Source organism: Anomaloglossus baeobatrachus, chromosome 6 (assembly GCF_048569485.1).
Source record: "Anomaloglossus baeobatrachus isolate aAnoBae1 chromosome 6, aAnoBae1.hap1, whole genome shotgun sequence".
NCBI lineage: Eukaryota > Metazoa > Chordata > Amphibia > Anura > Aromobatidae > Anomaloglossus > Anomaloglossus baeobatrachus.
In genome coordinates, this window is record NC_134358.1 from 217,055,413 (window position 1) to 217,081,529 (window position 26,117).

The 26,117-nt window shown below is 47.2% G+C and overlaps 1 protein-coding gene across 2 annotated transcripts in view; it reads right to left on the reverse strand.

Moving 5' to 3' along the window:
* Window positions 1-14,973: 14,973 nt before the first annotated feature.
* ALDH5A1 (aldehyde dehydrogenase 5 family member A1) overlaps window positions 14,974-26,117 on the reverse strand; it is a 37,590-nt gene continuing 26,446 nt past the window's right edge. For both annotated transcript variants that reach the window (XM_075314687.1, XM_075314686.1), the window contains one exon: window positions 14,974-18,598. In XM_075314687.1, the coding sequence (XP_075170802.1) occupies window positions 18,393-18,598 (206 nt within the window). In that variant the 3' untranslated portion in view covers window positions 14,974-18,392. The remainder of the gene's footprint in view (window positions 18,599-26,117) is intronic.

Genomic DNA, 26,117 nt, shown 5'->3' on the forward strand with positions numbered 1-26,117 from the left:
ATCAGGTTAAGGGTACTTTCACATGACCGATCCGTTTGTCCTGGTCAGTTCCTGTTTTTTGGCGGACCCACGGACAGGACCATCTTTTCAATGTCTTTTGTGTAGGATCGAATGGCACATGGAAGAACTTCCGTGTGCATCCGATCCTACAAAAAAACCACATCGGATGCCGTATGTCCGCTCCGTTATTATGGAACATGTCCTATTCTGTTCTGTAATAACGGGCCGTGACTCAATACAAGTTAATGGGCCCGCAAAATACCCAGAAGCCGCACGGAAGCACTTCCATGTGACCTCCGTCGGGTACCCGTGCAGTCTGTGTCCCGCTCCAGCCCCGCGGCTGCTCGTACTGCAGTGTCAGTGTCTGCCCGCAGTGCCTGCAGCTGCGGGGATGACAAGCGCTGCTGTCCGGAGGTTAGATGAGATCATTACCTGAGGTGACGATCTCCTGCTCTGCTGACGTCAGCGCTGTCACTGCTTTCTATGCCCGCCGCGTTTTCACGTCACGTCTCGCAGGCGGCCTGAGACTGTCACTAGTGGTGACGTCACGGGCTCTCGCGATACTGCTGAGAACGTGGCGGGCAATGGAAGGCAGTTACAGCGCTGACGTCAGCAGAGCAGGAGATCGTCACCTCAGGTAATGATCTCATCTAACGTCCTGACAGCAACGCTGGTCATGCCCTGCAGTGACCTGGGCTGACCTTATGATGTTAGCTCAGGTCACTGCATTACTCTCCCAGCCAATGGGGAACATGCTGTTCTTCATTGACTGGGGCAGTGACTATAGTATGGATCGCCATGGGACCCCCTTATTGGATTACGCCGGATCCGGATTTGATTGTTCTTTTCAATAAATTAGTGAAAGAGGGAATGTTTTGGGGAGTGTTTTTTCAAATAAAACTTTTTTTGTTGTCTATTTTTTTTTTTTATTACTGACTGGATTGGTGATGTCGGGTATCTGATAGACGCCATGACATCACTAACCCCAGGGCTTGATGCCAGGTGACATTGCACATGTGGCATCAACCCCATATATTACCCCGTTTGCCACCGCACCAGGGCAACGGGGTGAGTTGGGGCAAAGCGCCAGGATTGGCATGTCTAATGGATGCGCCACTTCTGGGGCGGCTGTGGCCTGCTATTTTTCCAATAATAATATATTCCAATAACCATGGACCTCCCTAGTCTGAGAATATCCGACCCCAGCTGTCCGCTGTACCTTGGCTGGAGATCCAATTTTGGGGGGGGGACACCCACGTGTTTTTTTTATTATTTATTTAATTTAAAAATAACAGCGTGGGGTGCCCTCAGTTTTGGATTACCAGCCAAGGTAAAGCTGCCAGCTGTGGTCTGCAGCCATCTGCTTTACCCTAGCTGGCTACAAAAGATAGGGGGGGTTCCCACGTCATTTATTTTTTTAATTTATTTTTGGCCTAAATACAAGGCTAAGCACCCTTTAGTGCCACATGAAAGTCACAAAAGGTTCCAGCTTTAAATATGCAGGGGGGTGGGACATTATATATGTCTTTCTCCTATATTATCTATCTATCCCTTTATCCATCTATCCCTCTATTCATTCATTCATTCATCCCTCTATCTCTCGGTCTGTATATCTATCTATCCATTTCCATATCTACTTATCTATTTATCTTTCTTGCTGCTTCCGTTTTTTTGCGGTCCGCAAAAAAATCAGAAGACAAACGGATGACATATGGAACGGATGCCACACAGATGCATCCGTGAAAAAAAAACGGACCTTTTTTTGTAGACCGCAAAAAAAACAGTTCGGTCATGTGAATGTACCCTAAGAGAAGCAAAGTCCGGATCCAGGACAGGTGTGTAAGACTTCCATTCAGTCTGCAGGGTATGTTTATAAGATCCTTAATCATAATTTTCCCATTTATTGTTCCTTGATGGTTTAACAAAATTGGGGTGTTAAAGGATTTACATATTTTACAGTAACAACTAAATACATAAAATAGGTCTGTTACAACTGAGAAGGTTGGTGTACATACTTTAAAGTATATTTTGAATGTTCACCTTCAGTCTCCATCCTGCTGCTGAGATCTCATACTGCTGAATACAAGACGCAGCTGCTAGTCAGGATGCCTGGCAGAGCCTAACTAGGATTGGACTTCTGAGCGCTCTCACTCTGAACCCCTTAATGACAAAGCCAATTTTTTTTAAAATCTGACATCCATCACTTTATGTGCCAATAACTGGAATGTTTCAACTTATCACAGTGATTTTGAGACACTTTTTCATGACACATTGTACTTTATTATAGTAGTAAACTTAAGTTGGTATGGTTTTGCATTTGTTTTGCAATGTAAAGTCAGACATTTAATTATATTTTTTTTTCAAGCTTTGAATCTTTAACTTAACTAATAATACCACACATAACAGTTAAAAAACAACATCTGCCTTACATTAGCACCATTTGTAAGAGGTTCTTTTACATTGTTGAAATGTTAGAAGGTTTAGAAACTTTGCAGCATTTTTTTATTTTTTTTTTATTTGGGGCATTAGTCAATTTTAAAATTACTTTGGGGCACCTATAGCTATTGACCCCCTGAAAGTCCTGTTTAAAGGGAACCTGTAAAACGAATAAACACTATTAGGCCCCTTTCACACGCCAGTGATTCTGGTACGTTTAAAAAAAAAAAAAAAAAAAAAGCAAACGTACCAGAATCACTGACATACGCAGACCCATTATAATGAATGGGTCTGCTCACACGTCAGTGATTTTTCACTGCACGTGTCTCCGTGCAGCGTACCCGCGTGTGCGTGATTGCTGCACGGAGACATGTCCATTTTTTTCTGGCATCACTGATGTTCCACGGACCACGCAGTGGTGTGGTCCGTGAAACACGTGCCAGAAAAAAACGTGCATTTAAAATAATAAACATTTTAACTCACCCGGCGTCCAGCGATGTCCTCTGCAGCCCGTCCTCCCTGCTGCTTCTAAGCCGGCTGATTACTGTCGCGCATATTCATTATGCGCGACACAGCCGACCCGGAAGCAGCTGCTGCGGGGGTCACCGCCGGCCGGATGCTGCGTCGCGGGAGCGATCAGCACCATGGACAGCGGGAGCGGGCACAGGTGAGTTGTTTTCTAAGTGCAATCACGGGCCACGGATAACGGAGCCCGGAGTGCACTTAGACAACCCACGTGTGCCGTGATTTTTAACACGTTAATGAAAACAGTCTGTGTTTTTCACTGAAGTGAAGAGAAGAATTGGGGTTTGGGTTTTTGTTTTTTTTGCCGCGCTATCACCAAGAAGGGATGTTGATTATTCTCTTTATTTATGTACAGGTCAAGTCAACGCGTTTGAGGTCGCAGCCTCGTTCATCAGGACAACAGAGAAAATCTGTTGTCCTGATGAAGGAGGCTGCGATCTCAGAAAGGCGTTGACTTGACCTGTACATGAATAAAGAGAATAATTAAATCAACATCGCTTCTTACTATATATCACTGGATAAGATCCTATTTGCGCTATTTTCTCCATCGTATTTCTTTCTTTTTCACTGACGTGTGAAACAGGCCTAAAAGAGCTTAAATCCTCTCGGCAGTGTTCAGGTTTGTCATGAAGGTGGTATATAGTTAGCGGCGGCTGTAACGATGCCCCCACAATATCAAAGCTGCGGAGCATTAGGCTGGAGTCACACATTGAGATTAACTCGCACGAGTGCAATGTGAGAAAGTCTCGCATTGTACTCGGACCAATGTTGATCAATGAGGCAGCTCCCATCTGCTATTTTTTACGCACTCCAAATCGGACTGTGACAAAAATCGCAGCATGCTGAGTTTTGGAGAGTTTCTCGTGCGAGTCTCTTCAATGCAAGTCTATGGGTGCGTGGCAAAAAAAATAAAAAATAAAAAAAAAATGGATGTCACACGGACGGCACATACACCATCCTAGTGACATCGTTTTTCTCAATAAATTTCTAGCAAGTAGCAGAGAATACTGTAAATGCTCCTGTACATAACAGTACATGAGTAACAGCTGCTGAGGGTAAAAACCGACAGCACACTGATGAAATGTGAGAAGAAATCGTTCTAATTTCTGGAATGAGAATCGGACCGATTTTACACTCCCAAGTGTGATTCCAGCATTAGAGGAGGCGGATTAAAGTTCCTTTTCTTTCAGCAGTGAGGTTTAATGTGCAAGTTCCCTTTAAAGAAGGCCATCACTGGATCTATTTTGTAATTGAGCAGAGTATTTCCTTACCTTGAATTTCTGGTAATCCACCGATACTGGAACAGTTTTAACCTTACCTTCTGTGCCATTCTATTCCAAAGTTATTTCACCCATTAGGCTGCTTTCACACTACGTTTTTTTAACATGCGTCCTGAACGTTTTTTTAACGCAAAAACGGATCCAGTGCAAATGCGTTTTAATTTCAATGCATTTGCAATGGACTCGCGTCAACATGCATTCACCTGCATTTGCGTGCGTTATAGTGAGGATCCAGCAACTTGCAGTTTTTTAACTTTTTTCAAAAACACTACTTGTGGCGTTTTTGAGCTGCGTCCAATCCTGAAAATTGCTGGATCCTGACTATACTGCACGCAAACGCATGTGAACACTGGCATGCTGATAGACAGGATCCTGCTTGCTCTACTGAGCATGCCCAGAAACCAGCCTGGCGTGATCAGTCTCTCTCTCCACCCTACCCTCCTCCCCCGCCTGAGAGCTGCGGAGGCTCATAACCAAGGTAAACATCGGGTAACTTGCTTGTTTACCTTGGTTACGTGTGCAGGGAGCCCGGCTCCTAGCAGCTGCAGACACTCGTAACCAAGGTAAATATCGGGTATCCAAGCAAGTTACCCGATGTTTACCTTGGTTACGAGCCTCCGCAGCTGTAAGATGCCGGCTCCCAGTCTCACGTTCAGTTCCCCTCACATGACTCTAATGCCCGCCCATAAACTTCAAGTGACAGGATCCTGCAAAAATCATACATGTGTTTGCATGCGTTTTTCTCTGCAAAAACAGGATCCGCTTTTGCAGCAAAAAACGTAGTGTGAAAGCAGCCTTAATAAAGCTGCAAATGTCTCCTTCAAACAGCTTGGTATATGCCACAGACACTCTGTGGGTGTTTAATTTTTTCTCCTTGGATGCTGGCTATTCATATGAAGAAGCCCTCTCTACATAGAATCACCCTGCTTATCATATACGTAATATCACATCAAGGGAATAAAAATTCTAAATCAGTAGATATAACAATTTATGGATGTGGGAGGTTAAAATATGCACATTAAGGCTATGTTTACACACTGCATCTTTTCTATCCACAAAGATGCATTTTTGGCCGCCCCAAAAAAAAAACAAAAAAAAACCCACAAAACACCCGTGGCAACAACGCATGCGTTTGAGGCGTTTTGCACAATGCCTTTAAGTCAAATCTATTGACTGGAGGAGCTTAAAAAAAAAAAAAAAAAAAAAAAAAGCTAGAAAAAGAAAAAAAAAAAACGCAAAAAAGATTTGACATACTGCATCTTCAAAAACGCAGCCAAGATGCAGACCAAAAAAAAAATATGCAGTTCGGACAGCAAAATGGAAATCTCATAGGCTTTGCTGGGAGAAGGAAATTTATGCATTTGGGTGCATCTTTGTGACCAAAAAAAAAATGCACCAAAAACGCAATAAAAGATGCCGTACAGTGAACATAGAGTTAATCTTTCACTGGACTAAGGCTATGTAGACTGCTCTCAGGAGAGCAAATTAAAGCACTGAAGGGACCACTGATCTGCGCATGTGCACCATTTCCCATCTAGCGCCTAATGTCCGATATACATCAGATAAAGATCAAGAGAGCCACCAAGAAAGTTAATAACCTGATGAGGGAAAGTGCAGTAGACCGAAGCATACACTTAACACCTCAATTTCACAAAAATAATGAAATTGTGGATTTCTCAAGATTCAGGCAACAAATTGACATAATAGATGTACCTAGAAGTTAATCTTTCACTGGGCTACATTCACATATAAACAGTTTGGGGCATTCGCACTTAAGCCCGGTTTCACACATCCTTCTTTTCGCAAGGTTTAGCGGATGCGGCGAACTCCCGTACAGTGTGTACAGTACAATGACAGCGCTTTAACTTCCGGGTCACATGCTCCGGTCACATGACAGCATGTGACCGGCGCTTGTCGCGCTGCCACTCTACTGTATACACTGGCGTGTGCCGAATCTGGGACACCAGCGAAAAGTCGGATGTGTGAAACTTGAAACTAGGCTCACTAACAGATCCACTTTAATGGGTTTTGTCACCAGGTTTTTGCTAAATAATTTAAGAACACCATGATGTAGGGCTGAGAGCCTGATTCCAGGGATGTCAATGAATAGGGTGTGGGATGCTGTTTCAATAGAACTAGTGTTTTATCAGCAAAAAAATATCACTACAGGATGAGCTGTCTTTTGAATTCTGGTCAAGCCCCAGCACTGATTGGCAGATTTCTGTGTACCTTGTATATTGACAGAAAGCTGCTCAACACTGAGCTCTGCAGCAGAGAAAACTGATTGCAGCTGTGATAAACCAAGGTCTGTCCCTACCTCATGTTGCTGTCCAGATTTAAAAAGGAAAAAAAAGCTGCTGACTGATTCCTATGTAATCATGTTAAATTGTCTATTGTGAAAGAAGGGAATTTTGTTTACTTACCGTAAATTCCTTTTCTTCTAGCTCCAATTGGGAGACCCAGACAATTGGGTGTATAGCTATTGCCTCCGGAGGCCACACAAAGTATTACACTTAAAAGTGTAAGGCCCCTCCCCTTCTGGCTATACACCCCCAGTGGGATCACTGGCTCACCAGTTTTAGTGCCAAAGCAAGAAGGAGGAAAGCCAATAACTGGTTTAAAGACCAATTCAATCCGAGGAAACATCGGAGAACTGAACCATACCACATGAACAACATGTGTACCAGAAAAACCCCGAGAAAACAGGGCGGGTGCTGGGTCTCCCAATTGGAGCTAGAAGAAAAGGAATTTACGGTAAGTAAACAAAATTCCCTTCTTCTTTTTCGCTCCTAATTGGGAGACCCAGACAATTGGGACGTCCAAAAGCAGTCCCTGGGTGGGTAAAAGAATACCTCGTGATAGGGCCGTCAAACAGCCCTTTCCTACAGGTGGGCAATCGCCGCCTGAAGGACTTATCTACCTAGGCTGGCGTCTGCCGAAGCGTAGGTATGCACCTGAAAATGCTTGGTAAAAGTATGCAGACTCAATCAGGTAGGTGCCTGACACACCTGCTGAGCCGTAGCCTGGTGCCGTAATGCCCAGGATGCACCCACGGCTCTGGTAGAATGGGCCTTCAGCCTTGAGAGAACCAGAAGCCCAGTAGAACTGTAGGTTTCAAGAATTGGTTCCTCGATCCCCCGAGCCAGGGTGGATTCAGAAGCTTGCGACTGTTTACGCCGACCAGCGACAAGGACAAAGAGTGCATCCGGGTGGCGCAGGAGCGCCATGCGGGAAGTAGAACCTGAGTGCTCTCACCAGAACCAACAGATGCAAATCCTTCTGAAATTGATGGACTGGACGAGGACACAAAGAAGGTGAGGTGATATCCTGATTGATATGAAAGTGGGATACCACCTTAGGGAGAAATTCCGGAATCGGACGCAGAACTACCCTGTCCTGGTGAAGGACCAGGAAGGGAGATTTGTATGAGAGCGTTGCTAGCTCGGAAACTCTCCTAAGAGACGAGACCGTTACTAGAAGGCCACTTCCCGAGAAAAGCGGGAAGGGAGACCTCTTTCAAAGGCTCGAAAGGCGGCATCTGGAGAGCAATTAGAACCTTGTTCAGATCCCAGGGCTCTAACGGCCTCTTGTACGGAGTGCTGAGACGACAAACTCCCCGTAGGAACGTGCGTACCTGAGGAAGTCGTTTCTGAAAAAATACAGATAGCGCTGAGACTTGTCCCTAAAGGGAACTGAGCGACAACCCTTTTTCCAACCTAGATTGCAGGAAGGAAGGAAACATAGACGATGCAACCGGCCAGGGAGAAACACCCTGCGCCGAGCACCGAGATAAGAATATCTTCCACGTCCTGTGGTCAATCTTGGCGGACGTTGGTATGCTAGCCTGTCTCATGGTGGCAACCACGTCCTGAGGTAATCCTGACGACACTAGGTTCCAGGACTCAATGCCACACCATCAGGTTGAGGGCCGTAGAATTCAAATGGAAGAATGGCCCTTGAGACAGCCAGTCTGATTGGTCTGGTAGTGCCCCCGGTTAGCCTACCGTGAGGCACCACAGAACCGGGAACCACAACATCCTCGGCCAATCTGTAGCGACGAGGATGGCGCGGCCGCAGTCGGTCCTGATCTAGCGCAGCACTCTGGGCAACAATGCCAGAGGTGGCACATAAGGTAGCTGGAACTGCGACCAATGCTGAACTAAGGCGTCTGCCGCCAGAGCTCGATGATTGTGAAACCGTGCCATGAAGCTGGCACATTGATGTTGTGCCGTGACGCCATTAGATCGACGTCCGGCCCTGTCAGCGGCGCCAGATCTCCTGAAACCCGTCCGGGTGAAGAGACCATACCCTTTCGGCCACACCCCGGCGACTTAGGAAGTCAGCTTCCTAGTTTTCCACGCCTGGGATGTGAACTGTGGATATGGTGGATGCCGTGTCTTCCACCCACATCAGAACCTGCCGGACTTCCTGGAAGGCTTGCCGGTTGCGCGTTCTTCCTTGGTGGTTGATGTATGCCACCGCTGTGGAGTTGTCCGACTGAAGTCGGATTTGCTTGCTGTCCAGCTGCTGTTGGAAGGTTTGTAGGGCAAGATACACTGCTCTGTGTTCAAGAACATTGATCTGAAGGGTGGACTCTTGCTGAGTCCACGTACCCTGAGCGCTGTGGTGGAGAAAAACTGCTCCCCACCCTGATAGACTCGCGTCTGTCGTAACTATCGCCCAGGATGGGGATAGGAAGGACCTTCTTTTTGACCATGAGGTGGGAAGAAGCCACCACCGTAGAGATTCCTTGGCCGCCTGAGAAAGAAAGACGACTCTGTTGAGGGAGGTCGACTCCCCGTCCCATTGGCGGAGAATGTCACATTGTAGTGGACGCAGATGAAACTGCGCGAAAAGAACTGCCTCCATTGCTACCATCTTACGTAGGAAGTGCATGAGGCGTCTCAATGTGTGCGACTGGTTCTTAAAGAAGAGATTGCAGCCCGTAGAGAATGCTGTTTGTCTAGCGGAAGCTTCACTATCGCTGAGAGAGTATGAAACTCCATGCCTAGATATGTTAGCGATAGGGTCGGGGTCAGATCTGACTTCAAAAAGTTGATGATCCACCCAAAACTCTAGAGAGTCTCCAGCGCAACGTTCGGGCAGTGTCGGCATGTGTCCTAAGAGAGTGCCTTGACAAGTAGATCGTCTAAATATGGGATCACAGAGTGACCCTGAGAGTGCAGGACTGTGACTACTGCTGCCCTGACCTTGGCGAAGACCAGTGGGACTGTCGCTAGCCGGAAGGTAGAGCTACGAACAGAAGGTGTTCGTCTCCTATAACGAAGCGTAGAAACGCTAGTGCTCTGGATCAATCGGCACGTGTGGATAAGCATCCTTGATGCCTAATGATGCTAGGAAATCTCCTTGGGACATTGAGGCGATGACATGGCGGAGGGATTCCATCCGGAACCGCCTGGTGTCCACGAGCTTGCTGAGCAGTTTTAGATCCAGAACGGGACGGAACGGCCCGTTCTTATAGGCACCGCAAATAATTTGGGGTAAAAACCGTGACCTTGTTCCTGAAGAGGAACGGGGGTCATCACTCTTTCTGCCTATAGAGTGCACCCTGTTTGCAGAAGAGCAGCGGCTCGGCCGGGAGGTGGAGAAGTTCTGAAGAATCGAGTTGGAGGACGAGAAGTGAGCTCTATCCTGTACCCGTGAGACAGAATGTCTCACACCCAACGGTCATTGACCTATGGCAGCTAAATATCGCCAAGGCGGGTGAGCCTGCTACCGACCGAGGATGCGGAGAGAGGAGGCCGCAAGTCATGAGGAAGCCGCCTTGGAAGCGGGTTTTCAGACTGTCTCTTTTTTGGGCGTGACTGAGCCCGCCAAGAATCTGAGCTCCTCTGATCCTTTTGAGTCCACATTGGACGAGGAAAAATGGGACCTGCCCGAGCCTCGAAAAGACCGAAACCACGACTGCCTCCTGCTCTGTTGGGGTTTGTTGTGTCCGGGCTGAGGAAAGGATGAATCCTTACCCCTGGACTGTTTAATGGTTACATCCAAACGCTCACCAAACAGTCGGTCAGCAGAAAAAGGCAACTGGTTAAGCAACCTTTTTTGGAAGCAGAATCTGCCTTCCATTCACTTAACGAGCAGACCAGGCTCTGCTTAAAAACACGGAGCAGCGGAGGCTACTGCCGTACGGTTCGCAGAGTCTAGGGCAACCTGAATCGCGTAAGAAACAAATGCAGACATTTGAGAGGTTAAGGATGCCACCTGCGGCACAGATGTACGTGTAACCGTGTCAATCTGTGTAAGACAAGCTGAAATAGCTTGGAGTGCCCCAAGGGTGAGAATGCTGGAGCCAACGGTGCGCCGACAGTCTCATAGATGGATTTAGACCAGAGATCCATCTGTCTGTCAGTGGCATCTTTAAGTGCAGCTCCATCTCCCACTGCAACTATGGATCTAGCTACAAGCCTGGAGATTGGAGGATGCCGCTTGGGACACTGGGTCCAGTCCTTGACCACGTCAGGGGGCAGGGATAACGTGTATCCTAAGCCGTTTGGAGAAGCGCATATCTGGATAAGTGTGGTGTTCCTGGACTGCCTCTCTGAAGGCAGAGTGGTCCAGAAAAATACGTGAAGCTGACTCCTCCACTGGAGGAGCTGGGTGAGAAATAACCAACATTCTATTGATGGACGCTATAAGATTATTCACTATGGCGTCACCATTAGGTGTATCCAGATTGAGAGCGGTCTCAGGATCAGAATCCTGAGCCGCTACTTCCGCCTCATTACACAGAGAGTCCTTCTGCTAGGACCCTGATGAAACCGAGGGCCGCTCATAGTGAGCCCGCTTAGGCTGTCTGGGACTGACGTCTGTGCAAAGCCGTGACTCTGGGATGCGTGTGACATTCCCGGAGCTGTTAGTTGTTCACACTGAGGGGGGCCATGGATCAATGATTCAACAGTGCCCATGTTGTGAGAGACATGTCCGGACTGCTAGGCTTCTAGTATCATAGCCATAGTCTCAGAAAATCTGTCAGTAAATACTGCAGACACCGTCCTCATCCTCTGGCCATTAGCAGAGACTCCGGCTGAGTTGGATATAATGGGGGTCTATGTAACCTGCCGGCCGTATAGCCGTACATGCTGTACCGGCTGCATAGAAAAACATGTGGTTCTGCACCTTTGTTTTACACAGAGAATATGCTGATAACTCCTCCGCACAATCCAGGAGGGTATATACAACGTGCGACCAAACAGTGCAATGTATATAGTACAAGCATATCTATAAGTGCACTTCTGCACTAGTGGGGTTAGCACCACAGGTGCTGCTTAACGCCTGTTGCAGCGATTGTGTGACTATCAGAATGCCAGGGTCTTCCACACTTGTCTCTGTATCGTACAGAAACTGACACTAATGGCTGCCGGCGTCCTTGTAGAGAAGGAAGCCGTGGGCGTGCCTGAGAAAGTGCGGGAATCCGGTTTCACAGTGCACACAGTGAGAGGGGTGGAGTATGCAAAACATACTCCAGCTCTCAGCGCTGCTGTGCTATGCAGCGTCACGCCCCTACCCTGACTGTCAGGTCTGTGGGCGGTAACGAAGGGAGACTAGGCCCAGAAGCCGGGGACTCGAGTTAATAAGCGCGGCCGGCATATCAGTGCTGGCCGGCGCGGAAGTCCCCGGCGCACCACAAATCCCAGCGGCGCCTTAAATAAAAATGGCAGCGGCGGTTAGCGCAGTAGTCACCCAATACACTAACACACCCAGCAACGCTGTGGTGTGCGATGGCACTAGTGCGGACAGCGCCGCTGTCCCTGGCGCACTAACACACCCAGCAGTGCTGCCGTGTGTCTGCGCGGTCCCCACAGGGACACAGAGTACCTCCATGTAGCAGGGCCATGTCCCTGAAGATACTCCGCTCCATGTCCAGCAGATACCAGGGGCTGTGGATGGAGCACGGTCTCAGTGCCTGGAGACCGATAGAATCCCACTTCACCCAGAGCCCTGTAAAAAGGGATGGGGAAGGAAGCAGCATGTGGGCTCCAGCCTCCGTACCCGCAATGGGTACCTCAACCTTAACAAACACCTCCGACATGAAGTGGGGTGAGAAGGGAGCATGCTGGGAGCCCTGTATGGGCCCTCTTTTCTTCCATCCGACATAGTCAGCAGCTGCTGCTGACTAAACAGTGGAGCTATGCGTGGATGTGTTGCCTCCTTCGCACAAAGCACAAAACTGGTGAGCCAGTGATCCCACTGGGGGTGTATAGCCAGAAGGGGAGGGGCCTTACACTTTTAAGTGTAATACTTTGTGTGGCCTCCGGAGGCAGTAGCTATACACCCAATTGTCTGGGTCTCCCAATTAGGAGCGAAAAAGAAAACTGCACTGAACAAGAAAAAAAAAAAAAATTAAATAAATCACACAGAATAATGAATATTTTACTGTTAGGCTGGAAGCACATATATGCGAGTAAAATCGGTCAGAGTTGGCTGAAAAAAAAAACTCGGCTGATTTTAGTTCACGTTAGGTCAGTGTGCAATGCAAGTGCGTTCCTTTTTTTAAATTATTTCAAGGATAGCAGTGTTTGATGCGTATGGGATCCGTTTTTACCATGTCATCTGCCATTCAGCTCTGCTACATGGCCGCTGACAGCAGACACAGACAGCCATGTAGCAGAGCTGAATGGCAGATGACAGCAGACACAGACAAAGCTGCACTATCAGAATGAACTCGGGTGAACTTCACCCGACTTCATTGTCATGCCTCGGCTCTGTCTGTGTCGCGTCCTGATTAGCGGTCACCCGTGAAGGACTCACCGGTGACCGCTAATCTCCTGAGTGACTGAATTGAGCAGTGCGATTAGTGCTGCTGTCACTCAGGTTACCTGCGGCCAGCTGTATTCTCCCCCCGTGACCGCAACTCACCTGTGACTTCATCGCTGTCACTCGGGTGACTTGCTGTCACTGTTTGAGGATCCAGCAGTGTCCGCGAGTAACCTAACATCAGCTGATCGTGATACTCACCTCAGTTGCTGCGTGGAGCGGCGGTGTCTTCTGCAGCTCCTGTCACCTTCATGTAGCAGAGCTGGAAGCGACGCAGGACCTCCGTGGATTATGTCGAACATGGATGGGTTTTTTGGGTACTTAATAAAGTGGTGAACGAGGGTCTTTGTTATTGTTTATTATTTCAAATAAAGGATTTTTTAACTGTGTGTTTATGAACTTTAATTTACAGGTTAATCATTGGGGGTGTCTCAGACGCCTGCAATGATTAATCTAGGATTTAGTGGCAGCTATGGGCTGCCATTAACTCCTTATTACCCCGATTGCCAACGCACCAGGGCAAATCGGGAAGAGCCGGGCACAGTCCCAGAACAGTCGCATCTAATAGATGCGGCCATTCTGGGCGCCTGCTGGCCGATATTGTTAGGACGTGGGGCTCCCCATCCTGAGAATACCAGCCTTCAGCCGTATGGCTTTATTTGGCTGGTATTAAAATTGGGTGAAACTGCACGCCGTTTTTTTTAATTATTTATTTTACTGCACAGCATAGACACGCCCACCAGTTGCTGTGATTGGCTGCAGTGAGACAGCTGTCACTCAGCGTGGGGGCGTTTCTGACTGCAAACAATCATAGGCGCCGGTGGGCGGGGAAAGCAGGGAATACGAGATTGAATAATGAGCGGCCGGCTTTTTCAAAGGAGAGGAGAAGCTGCCGGAGCAGTGTGCAGCGCCGCGCTGGTGATCGGGGATCGGTGCGTATGAGAGAGAGGGGTGGGAGAGGGATAGACCGACATGGACAGAGAGAAAGGGACAGAGATAGTGACCGACCAACAGATCGATCGACAGGGAGAGAATAGAGACCGAGAGGGAGAGACCGACTGACAGAGAATAGAGATTGACAGACATTGTGAGACCTCACTCATTTCCAGTGTTTTAGGAAACATGCAAGAAATGTATTTAGAAAATCGGATGTCACTGGACGGGCACTCACACGAGTGCCCGTCCAGTGACATCCGATTGTTTACACGCTTCCATAGACTTGCATTGGAGAGACTCGCAGGAGAAACTCGCCAAAACACAGCATGCTGCGATTTTTTTTCTCAGTCCGATTTGGACAGCAAAAAAAAAAAAAAAATCATCGCAGATGAGAGCTGAATTATTCACAAACATGTGTCCGAGTACAATGCGAGATTTTTGGTTGCCAGAGCGGATGTAGTTGCCAGAGAATTTAGTTTATTCTAAGTTAACTGAAATATCTCAAACCGAAGAAATCTGTCACCAGGTTTTTACCATCTTGTCAGAGCGGCATAATGTGAGAAAAGCTAACCCACCCACACCACAGCGGTCTATGTACAGTGAGCTGCTTATCACAGGAGGAAGCATTTGGTTGGACCAGGGCTCACATGCTGCTATAGTCCGAAAAGTGAAACTGCTGGTGAAAAAACCATCATAAGTAGACAACAGCACACATACATCACTGAATTCAATGTTTTAAACCCTACCTCATGCTATCCTCAGATTACATAGCAAAAACCTGCTGACAGTCCCTTTGAAACATTTCACTTGCAGAAAAATGTTCTACCACCTCTTCATAGTGTGACAAGTGAAGTACAATACAGATTTTCTTCTGAAATGGACAGAGACATAGATAGAATATCCACAATGACGCAAACATGGATTATGAAAAAACATCTTTGATCATCATTGTATAGAGTCACTATTCAATAAATTTAAAAAAAAAAGCACATTTAAAATTAAATACAGGAAAAATCAAAAAGGTATCAAAAGATTTATTATCATGATCACACTGGATGACATCACAACATGTACCAAAGGTCAGTTCAAGAATTTGTTAAACTATTTATAATGCTTGCTTATATAGCACCAACATACTTCATAGCAGTTTAAACATTTTTTTCCCCCTATCACGGTCCCCTTTCGGGCTCACAATCTAAATTCATCAGTATGTAATATCCATTTTTTTTTTTTTTTACATTACAGGAAGCGTTTGGGGTCAACTTTTGTAAGGTCATGTGCGCACTAGAAAATCCCGGATCTCTGCAAGAATCCCGCGCACAAATTCTGCATGCAGTTTTACCGCGGATTTTCTGCGGAATTTTTGCAGTTTTTCCGCAGGTTGGTCCCTGCAGGTTTTTTTTTTTTTTTTTTAACCAATAATTAATGGTAAAACCATAGGGACCTGCAGAAAAGTAGTGACATGCACATTAATTCCACAGCGAAAATTCTGCAGGTAAATCACCAGGTAAAAAAAAAAACAAAAAAAAATGCAGTGCGCACAACATTTTTTTTTTTTTTTTTTAATATTCATAGGTTATGCTGAGGAATGACTGCAGAAATGTTACACATTTTCGGCAGCAAATCCGAGGCAAAATCCGCAGCAAACGCACATAGCCTAAGGCCATGTGCCCACAAGAGCTTTTTGCTGCGGAGTTTGCAGCGGAAAACCTGCGGATTTTTCAGATAAATCCGCAGGTTCTAGCATGTACAGGCACTCCCCATGTTACCCTATGGGACATGGGGAGTGTCTGTGTCCGCGCTGCGGAAAGTGCGGCTACGGAATCTCCTGCGGAGATCCCTCAGCCGCACCTAACTGCATGTCAATTATTCATGCGGATTTACTTGCTGAGATCCCGGCCCTCCGCTATGGAGATAGAGGCCAGGACGTCCGCAGGTAAATCGCGTGAAACTCCGCATGTTTCCCGCAGCTATTCCGCTGGAAACTCGCAGCTAAAAATAGCTGCGGATGCCGGCGGGCAGCTGCGGGAAACATGCGGCCATACCTGCGAATATATCCGCAGGTACGAGCTCCTGTGGGCACATGGCCTTAGAGAGGAAAATCCATTTAAATAGACTTTAAAAGGGAATCTGTTAGCAAGTCTTTGATTCTCAATCTGAGGGCAGCGTAACAGGCTGATTGCAGTGATGTGTCCCTTACTGGACTCCAAGCCGTAGTTTTGATAACACTGGAATCAGTCTTTGTTCCTATTTCATGCTATTGCTATTAACACATGGGGCAGAATAATATGTTGACAAATTTTCATAAAAGAAAAAAACAAAAAAAAAAACCCCACAAACGAGTATTTGGCACATTAAATTTAAGAAATTCATGAGCACTTCTGGGGGGGGAAAAAAACAAAACAAAACAAAAAACCTATAATATATTATATATATATATATATATATATATATATATATATATATATATATATATATATATATATATATATATATATATATATACACACGTGTGTGTATGTATGTATATATACACACACACATATAATATATACATGTATGTATGTATGTATGTAATATATATATGTATATATACACACACACACACACACACATATATATATACACATACATATATACACATATACACACAGTCTTGTTTCAATACTACAAATGCAATGACTTTCATTTTAATATGAAGAGTAGAGTAATGCTACGAAAGGGTAAAAACAAAACACAAGGAAAGGAGAGTTCCAAGTTCCAACACACATGCCAACAGGAGAAGGAGGAATTTACCACTTCAGGCCTTAAAAATATGTGAAATGTATGTTGCTTTTAGGTCCATCATTTTGTGCTCTTAGTCAATATTTGCTTATGAAAAGGTGAATACCTTAGTTTGGAATAATACAGAGCTACAAATCCTCTGCATATTATATATTAAAAAAAAGTTGAATACAAGTTTAGATAGTTTTTTTGTCATGCCTAAAATTGCTGACTGTAGAGTAAGGAAAACGTGTTAAAGACAGTAATACAAAAATAAGCCTATAACCTTTATTCGTAATCAGCAATTTAACAAAATGCATGTTAATATGAACATTTACCCCCATAAAAGAGAAAAAAAAAAAATTGGGTTGTGTTTCAAGTTAGATTTTTGGTCATTGTTCGGTCGCGTATGTCCTAACACAATGTGGTTTTAGTAGTTGTAGAACACATCCCTATACTTTTTTTTTTTTTTTTAAATACAAAGAACCAGTCAGTTCCACCATCAATATCAACAAGTGCCCACATTACATTTCACAGCCCTTTTCCAGCATTACAATCATGTGTTTATTATTACATGTACACATTTCTGCAAAATCCACCTAAATATGCTTCCGGTCACCAAATGCAAATGAATCTGGACTAGTTTGGTCTTTGTAGCGCCACTCATCCCCTCCTGGATGTTATTGACACTCCTCACACTGCCCAAGCAGCAGCGTCTGAGCGGACTTCACACAGGTGTGCATATGTAACAATAAAGAGGTGACTTTAAAATCAGAAAAAGTGCATAAATCACAATGGAGGCAGTTTAGTAATGTTCAGGGGCCTGAAAGATGTGAACGCTGGATTTGTGTATATACCTTGCTGTATGTATTGGTAATTGTTATACCACTAGTAAGGAGTAGTGTTTATTGCACACTGTTCTAATGTATGACTACAGTACATAAACTCACCATAGTGGTGGCTGGAACGAGAGACATTTTCATCATTTAAAGCAACACTCCAGCAGATCTGTTTTACCCATTACATAGTACAATATACATAGTTATTAAAGAGTACTGTACATGCTCTTGTATGTGTCTGGCTTAGTTGATGCTCTATTTATAGGCCGTTTGCCATCTCAATTCCTTCTAATATGGCTCCCTTAAGCAGTAAGGCATTACCTATGGTGCCTCCGACTTTACAAATATTTAGAGAAGAGCATATGCAATGTTATGATACTCCACCCGAAGTCTTAGCTAATAGCAGCAGTGATGGCTCTCTCCTCTGCAGTCTCAAATGTACTCTATGATACTACTCCGTCTCCCCTGCCTCCTGCTTGTGATAAGTTTTTTCCTCTCAAGAAATCACATACAAATACCCCCCAACAATACAGTTTAATTGTCAGTAATAGTGTTGACATCATATTTGAAGTGATGAGCAGCTTTCACAGTATGCGTATGCCAGTGTATTTCAGACACAATGGGATTTACTAGAAATTCTGTTAAAATCCTTACTCTGATTCTAAATTTACAGATTCACAAAACATCTGTTTATTGGGTTAAATACTATGGCAGTCAATAAGTCTAGTATATTGCACTGGGAAAGAGGTGTTGCTGCAGTGAGATATATCCACTAGATTTCCTTGTGGCACAATGACTCTGAATACGTTGTCTACAGTAGTCACATCTCATCTTGTTAGAGACCTCCAAAGCAAACGTATTTAGTTTCTAAATACTCATCAATTCCGTATTTGGATCCTTCTCTTCCGAGGCCTGACTGTTTCACTCCACCAAATGGGCATTCAACTGATGACAGTAATCCTTCATTTACTCCCACCATACCAACTTCTAGACGCTCTGCTACTCTCCAGATTTGTGCGGGGTCCTGGGAATAGAAGTAACCTGCATAGAGATATATACAGTGTTAGGTGTCAAGATCTGCATTGTATCCTATACATCCTTCCACTAGATTAGCTATGAAGACACCCATGTAAAAAGGTCCTGCAGGTGCGCTATAAGGGCCAAGGAACAACATCTCTAGTATATAAAATATAAAAAGAAATAGAAAGTCTGAACAGTGTGCATAATTTTAGGCATCATATATACCGTATTTTTTGTTTTATAAGACGCGCCCCAAATTTGAAGAGAAATAAATAAATATATGGGGTCCGTTTTATAGTCTGGTGGTGTCTTACCAGGGAGAGGGGGCAGCAGCGGAGTGGGGGTCACAGGAGGCAGGGGCAGTACTAGAGTATTGAAATATTGCGAGTAGTATAGAGGGGGGCCCAGATACTCACTACGGGTGCTGCTTTGTGCGGGGCCGGTGAGACCGCTCTGCTGTGCAGGGGGCAGTGATTCACCAGCCAGTCTAAAGATGTTAGCGGTCGGCGGTGAGCGCTTCAAATAGCGGTCAGAGTCGGCACGTGCGCAGATGAGAGCTTGAGCTGAGAGCTCCATTTGCTCACGTGCTGACCCTGGAGTGCCATTATTTGAAACCCTGACCTCTTCAGATTGACAGCACGTCGCCGGACCGGGCGAGCGCCCAGCAGAACGGAGCAGCTGAGTAGAACGGCCCCACACAGAGCAGAGCGGAGCCACCCAATGCACAGAACAGTGTCGCACAGACCAGCAGCGGCTGCAGCACAGCGCATTGCTTGGAGAATCTCCCCATCTCCTTTGACCCCTCTGCACAACCCCTCAGTAAGCTACATTTGGATTTTAAGACGCACCCCTCATTTTCCTCCCAAAGTTTTGGCAGGAAAAGTGAGTCTTATATTCTGAAAAATACGGTATATATGCAGCTTTTCCAACTCCATCTGTATAAACCTGAATGATTATTGGATGATGCAGATCAGATGGTGTATTTGTGTAATGGGTGTGTGGACTAACAATATTAATACCCTTTATGAAAAAAGTGTGCAGAATTATTAGACAGCTTGTTTTCCTCAAAATTGGAATAGAAAAAAAAGTAACCGACTATGAAAAGTCTTAGAGATACAGCACTCTTGAAATTGTTAGGATATTTCGCCTGATCACAAAAACCAATCAAACGTTTTGCTGTAAATTATCAAGAAGGTTGCAAAAAAACATGAGAAAGAAAACAAAACAAAAACACACATTAACTGTGAAAGAAAGATTTGAGAAGAATCGAATGTAAAGTGACCAGGAACCCATTATCCTCCAGTGCTGCCATATTCCAGAACCGCAGCCTCCCTGGAGAGAGCCCAGAAGTACAAGCTGTTTAGTGCTCAGACATGGCAAAGGTAATGCTAACTTTACACAACCAGTAATAATCTGCTAGATCAGACCCAGCAGCAATCCGTTGTCACAAAAGTACCGTAACACACACACACACACTAAAATATTTTGGGATTTTATTTATTTATTTATTTATTTATTTATTTAACATGAGTCTATAGAATGCAAATAAATTAACGGATTGCTCTTCCATTTGAAATTGATCCGGTAATCAATTAAACAGATTGATACTCCTATTTAAAAGAAGGGAATTTTGTTTACTTACCGTAAATTCCTTTTCTTCTAGCTCCAATTGGGAGACCCAGACAGTGGGTGTATAGCTACTGCCTCTGGAGGCCGCACAAAGAACTACACTTAAAAGTGTAAGGCCCCTCCCCTTCTGGCTATACACCCTCCCGTAGGAGTACGGATTCCTCAGTTTTAGTACCAAAGCAAGAAGGAGGAAAGCCAATAACAGTTTCAAAAACAAATTCAATCCGATAACAAGATCGGAGAACTTAAGAAACAACATGAACAACATGTGCACCCGAAAAACGAAACCCTAAGAACAAATAGGGCGGGTGCTGGGTCTCCCAATTGGAGCTAGAAGAAAAGGAATTTACGGTAAGTAAACAAAATTCCCTTCTTCTTTTTCGCTCCTAATTGGGAGACCCAGACAGTGGGACGTCCAAAAGCAGTCCCTGGGTGGGTAAAAAGATACCACATGAACGGGCTGTCAGACAGCCTCTTCCTACAGGTGGGCCACCGCCGCCTGAAGGACCTGTCTACCTAGGCTGGCATCTGCCGAAGCGTAGGTATGCACTTGATAGTGTTTGGTAAACGTGTGCAGACTCGACCAGGTAGCCGCCTGGCACACTTGCTGAGCCGTAGCCTGATGCCGCAATGCCCAGGACGCACCCACGGCTCTGGTAGAATGGGCCTTCAGTCCAGATGGAATCGGAAGCCCAGCAGAACGGTATGTGTGAAGAATTGGTTCCTTGATCCACCACGCCAGGGTGGATTTGGAAGCTTGCGATCCCTTATGCTGACCAGCGACTAGGACAAAGAGCGCATCAGAACGGCGTAGAGACGCCGTGCGAGAAATTTAAATCCTGAGTGCTCTCACCAGGTCCAACAGATGTAAACCCTTTTCAAATTGGTGAACTGGATGCGGACACAAAGATGGCAAAGTGATATCCTGATTGAGATGAAAGGAAGAAACCACCTTGGGAGAAAACTCTGGAATTGGACGCAGTACTACCTTGTCTTGGTGAAACACCAGGAAGGGAGATTTGCAAGATAACGCCGCTAGCTCGGACACTCTTCGAAGAGACGTGACCGCCACAAGAAAAACTACCTTTTGTGAAAGCCGAGAAAGGGGAACCTCTTTCAAAGGCTCGAAAGGCGGCTTCTGGAGAGCAATGAGAACCTTGTTCAGATCCCAGGGTTCCAATGGCCGTCTGTAAGGAGGAACGATATGACAAACTCCTTGGAGAAACGTGCGTACTTTAGAAAGCCGTGCCAAGCGCTTCTGAAAGAATACGGATAGCGCGGAGACTTGACCCTTAAGCGAGCTAAGCGACAAACCTTTTTCCAACCCAGACTGCAGGAAGGAAAGAAAAATTGGCAATGCAAATGGCCAGGGAGAAAACCCTTGAGCCAAGCACCACGCTAAGAATATCTTCCACGTCCTGTGATAGATCTTAGCTGAGGATGGTTTTCTAGCCTGTCTCATTGTGGCAACAACTTCATGAGATAAACCTGAGGCCGCTAGGATCCAGGACTCAATGGCCACACAGTCAGGTTCAGGGCCGCAGAATTCAGATGGAAAAACGGCCCTTGAGACAGCAAATGGTAGTGTCCACGGTTGGCCTACCGTGAGATGCCACGGATCCGGGTACCACGACCTTCTTGGCCAATCTGGAGCGACGAGTATGGCTCGATGGCAGTCGGACTTGATTTTCCGGAGAACTCTGGGTAACAATGCTAGAGGTGGGAACACATAGGGGAGTCGGAATTGCGACCAATCCTGAACCAAGGCGTCTGCCGTCAGCGCTCGGTGATCGTGAGACCGTGCCATGAAAACTGGGACCTTGTTGTTGTGCCGTGACGCCATCAGATCGACGTCCGGCGTCCCCCAGCGGCAACAGATCTGCTGAAACACGTCCGGGTGAAGGGACCATTCTCCTGCGTCCATGCCCTGGCGACTGAGAAAGTCTGCTTCCCAGTTTTCCACGCCTGGGATGTGAACTGCGGATATGGTGGACGCTCTGCTTTCCACCCACGTCAAAATCCGCTGGACTTCTTGAAAAGCTTGGCGACTGCGTGTTCCCCCTTGGTGGTTGATGTACGCCACCACCGTGGAATTGTCCGACTGAATCCAAATCTGCTTGCCTTCCAGCCATTGTTGGAAGGCTCGCAGGGCAAGATAGATTGCTCTGATTTCCAGAACATTGATCTGCAGGGTGGACTCTTCCTGAGTCCACGTCCCCTGCGCCCTGTGGTGGAGAAACACCGCTCCCCACCCTGATAGGCTCGCATCCGTCGTGACCACTGCCCAGGACGGGGGAAGGAACGACTTTCCCTGTGACAATGAGGTGGGGAGAAGCCACCAACGCAGAGAGTCCTTGGCAGTCTGAGAGAGGGAGACAGTCCTGTCGAGGGACGTCGATTTCCCATCCCATTGGCGTAGAATGTCCCATTGTAGAGGGCGCAGATGAAACTGCGCGAACGGGACTGCCTCCATTGCTGCTACCATCTTTCCTAGGAAATGCATGAGGCGCCTCAGTGAGTGCGACTGGCTCTGAAGGAGATTGCACTCCAGTCCGTAGCGAGCACTGCTTGTCCAGTGGAAGCCTCACTATCGCTGAGAGAGTATGAAACTCCATGCCAAGATAAGTCAGAGATTGGGTCGGGGTTAGATGAGACTTTGGAAAGTTGATAATCCACCCGAAACTCTGGAGAGTGTCTAGTGCCACCTTCAGACTGTGTTGGCATGCCTCTTGAGAGGGTGCCTTTATAAGCAGGTCGTCTAGATACGGGATGACCGAGTGACCCTGCGAGTGCAGAACAGCTACTACTGCTGCCATGACTTTGGTGAAGACCCGGGGGGCTGTTGCCAGACCGAAAGGTAACGCTACGAACTGCAGGTGTTCGTCGTGTATGACGAAGCGTAGGAAACGCTGATGCTCTGGTGCAATCGGCACGTGGAGATACGCATCTTTGATATCTATTGATGCTAGAAAATCTCCTTGAGACATTGAGGCTATGACGGAGCGTAGGGATTCCATCCGGAACCTCCTGACTTTTACGTGTCTGTTGAGCAACTTTAGATCCAGGACGGGTCGATACGATCCGTCCTTTTTTGGGACCACAAACAGATTGGAGTAAAAACCGTGACCTTGTTCCTGAAGAGGGACGGAGGTCACCACTCCTTCCGCCTTTAGAGCGGCCACCGCCTGCAACAGAGCATCGGCTCGGTCTGGTGGTGGAGAAGTTCTGAAGAAACGAGTTGGCGGACGAGAACTGAACTCTATCCTGTACCCGTGAGACAGAATATCCCTCACCCAACGGTCTTTGACGCGTGACAGCCAAATGTCGCCAAAGTGGGAAAGCCTCCCACCGACCGCGGGTGTGGGAATCGGAGACCGCAAGTCAGGAGGACGCCGTCTTGGCAACGGTTCCTCCGGCTGTCCTTTTTGGGCGTGACTGAGACCTCCAAGAATCTGAGCGTCTCTGGTCTTTTTGAGTCTTTTTTGACGAGGCGAATTGGGACCTGCCCGGTCCTCGAAAGGACCGATAACCAGACTGACCCTTCCTCTGTTGGGGTTTGTTTTGTCTGTGTTGCGGTAAGGATGAGTCCTTACCCTTGGAGTGTTTGATGATTTCATCCAAACGCTCTCCAAACAATCGGTCACGAGAAAAAGGCAAATTGGTTAAGCACTTCTTGGAATGAGAATCTGCTTTCCAATGTCTCAACCACAGGGCCCTACGCAAAACAACGGAGTTGGCTGACGCCACTGCCGTGCGGCTTGTAGCGTCAAGAACAGCATTAATCGCGTACGACGCGAATGCCGCCATTTGCGAGGTCAATGGTGCTACCTGCGGGGCAAATGCACGTGTGACTGAGTCGACTCGCGCAAGCCCGGCTGAGATAGCTTGGAGTGCCCATACGGCCGCAAAAGAAGGCGCTAATGACGCTCCAATCGCTTCATAGATGGATTTCAGCCAGAGCTCCATCTGCCTGTCAGTGGCATCTTTAAGTGCCGCTCCATCTTCAACTGCAACCAAGGATCTAGCTGCAAGCCTGGAAATTGGAGGATCCACTTTTGGACACTGGGTCCAACCCTTGACCACCTCAGGGGGAAAAGGATAGCGTGTATCTTTAAGCCGTTTAGAAAAACGCCTTTCAGGATAAGCGTGGGGTTTCTGGATTGCGTCTCTAAAGTCAGCGTGGTCCAGAAAAGTGCTTAATGTACGCTTAGGGTATCTGAAATGGATTCTCTCGTGCTGCGAAGCTGACTCCTCTACAAGAGGAGCTGGTGGGGAAATATTTAACATCTTATTGATGTTAAATATAAGATCATTAACTATGGCGTCACCATCTGGTGTATCTAGATTGAGAGCGGTCCCAGGATCAGAATCCTGATCAGTTATGTCCGCCTCATCACCCATAGATTCATCTCGCTGGGATCCTGACCATTGAGATGAATGTGAAGGCCCGTCATAGCGAGCCCGTTTAGGCTGCCCGGGGCCATCGTCCGAGTCAGAGTCTTCACCCTGAGGTGTATATGCCCGTCCCGGAGCTTGGAGGTAATTCAGCTGAGGGGGACCAGGGGGCAATGATTGCACAGTGTCCGTGGCCTGAAGTACAGGCCTAGCTCGCAATGTGTCAAGAATTTGTGACATAGTGAGAGACATTCTGTCAGCAAAAGCTGCAAACTCAGTTCCTGTCACTTGGACAGCATTCACAGGTGGTACACCCTGGGTCACGTCCAGCAGAGGTCCCGACTGTGCAAGCGCCGCAGGGGCCGAGCACTGCACACAATGGGGGTCCGTGGAGCCTGCCGGTAGAAAAGTCCCACATGCGGTGCAGGAAGCATATAATGTCTGTGCCTTGGCACCCTTGCGTTTTACGGACGACATGCTGCTGGCTCTCTGCAATGTGAGAGAGTCTATAGCCAAAGGGCGACCAGCGCTATGTAATACCAAGTATTTGTAGAAACAAAATACTAAGAATACTACTGGCACAAGAGGGGGTGAGCCCTGAGGGCTGCTTACCGCCCGCTGAATAGCGGGTAAGAAGGCGCAGAATTCCTTGTCTGGGTCTCCCCGGCTCCCCTCTGCAGCTCAGCGTGTCAGCAGGAATGGCTGCCGGCGTCTGTGGAGAGGGGCGGTCCGTGGGAGTTCCCAAACAAAAGTGCGGGAAACAGTGTCCCCTCTGTGCCGATTGTGAGGGCTGGAGTATGTAAAAACGACTCCAGCCCTCGGCGCTGATGCACTGGCCAGCGTCCCGCCCCTCTCCTGACTGGCAGGTCTGGGGGCGGGAACGAACGGAAGCAGGCCGCAAAAGCCGGGGACTCGAGTTATCAGCGCGGCCGCCGTAAAAGCGCGGGCCGCGCTGAAGTCCCCGGCGCACCACAAGTGCCAGCCGCGCCGCAGTCCCAGCGGCCGGCGCGACCGATTCCCAGAAGTGTGCCTGCTTCAGCGAAGCTGAATGAGGCCATGGCACAAGCGCCGCAGCGCTGATGTCCCCCGGCGCACTACAACACCCAGCATGCTGCGGTGTGAGCGCCAAATGCACGGGGACACAGAGTACCTTGAGGAAGCAGGGCCATGTCCCTGATGTACTCCGCTCCATCCAGCATCTTCTCCAGGGGCTGTAGATGGAGCACGGTCTCAGTGCCTGGAGACCAGTAAATCCCACTTCACCCAGAGCCCTGTAAAAAGGGATGGGGAAGGAATCAGCATGTGGGCTCCTGCCGCCGTACCCGCAATGGGTACCTCAACCTTACAAACACCTCCGACATACAGTGGGGTGAGAAGGGAGCATGCTGGGAGCCCTGTATGGGCCCTCTTTTCTTCCATCCGACATAGTCAGCAGCTGCTGCTGACTAAAAACAATGGAGCTATGCGTGCGTGTCTGACCTCCTGCGCACAAAGCTAAAACTGAGGAATCCGTACT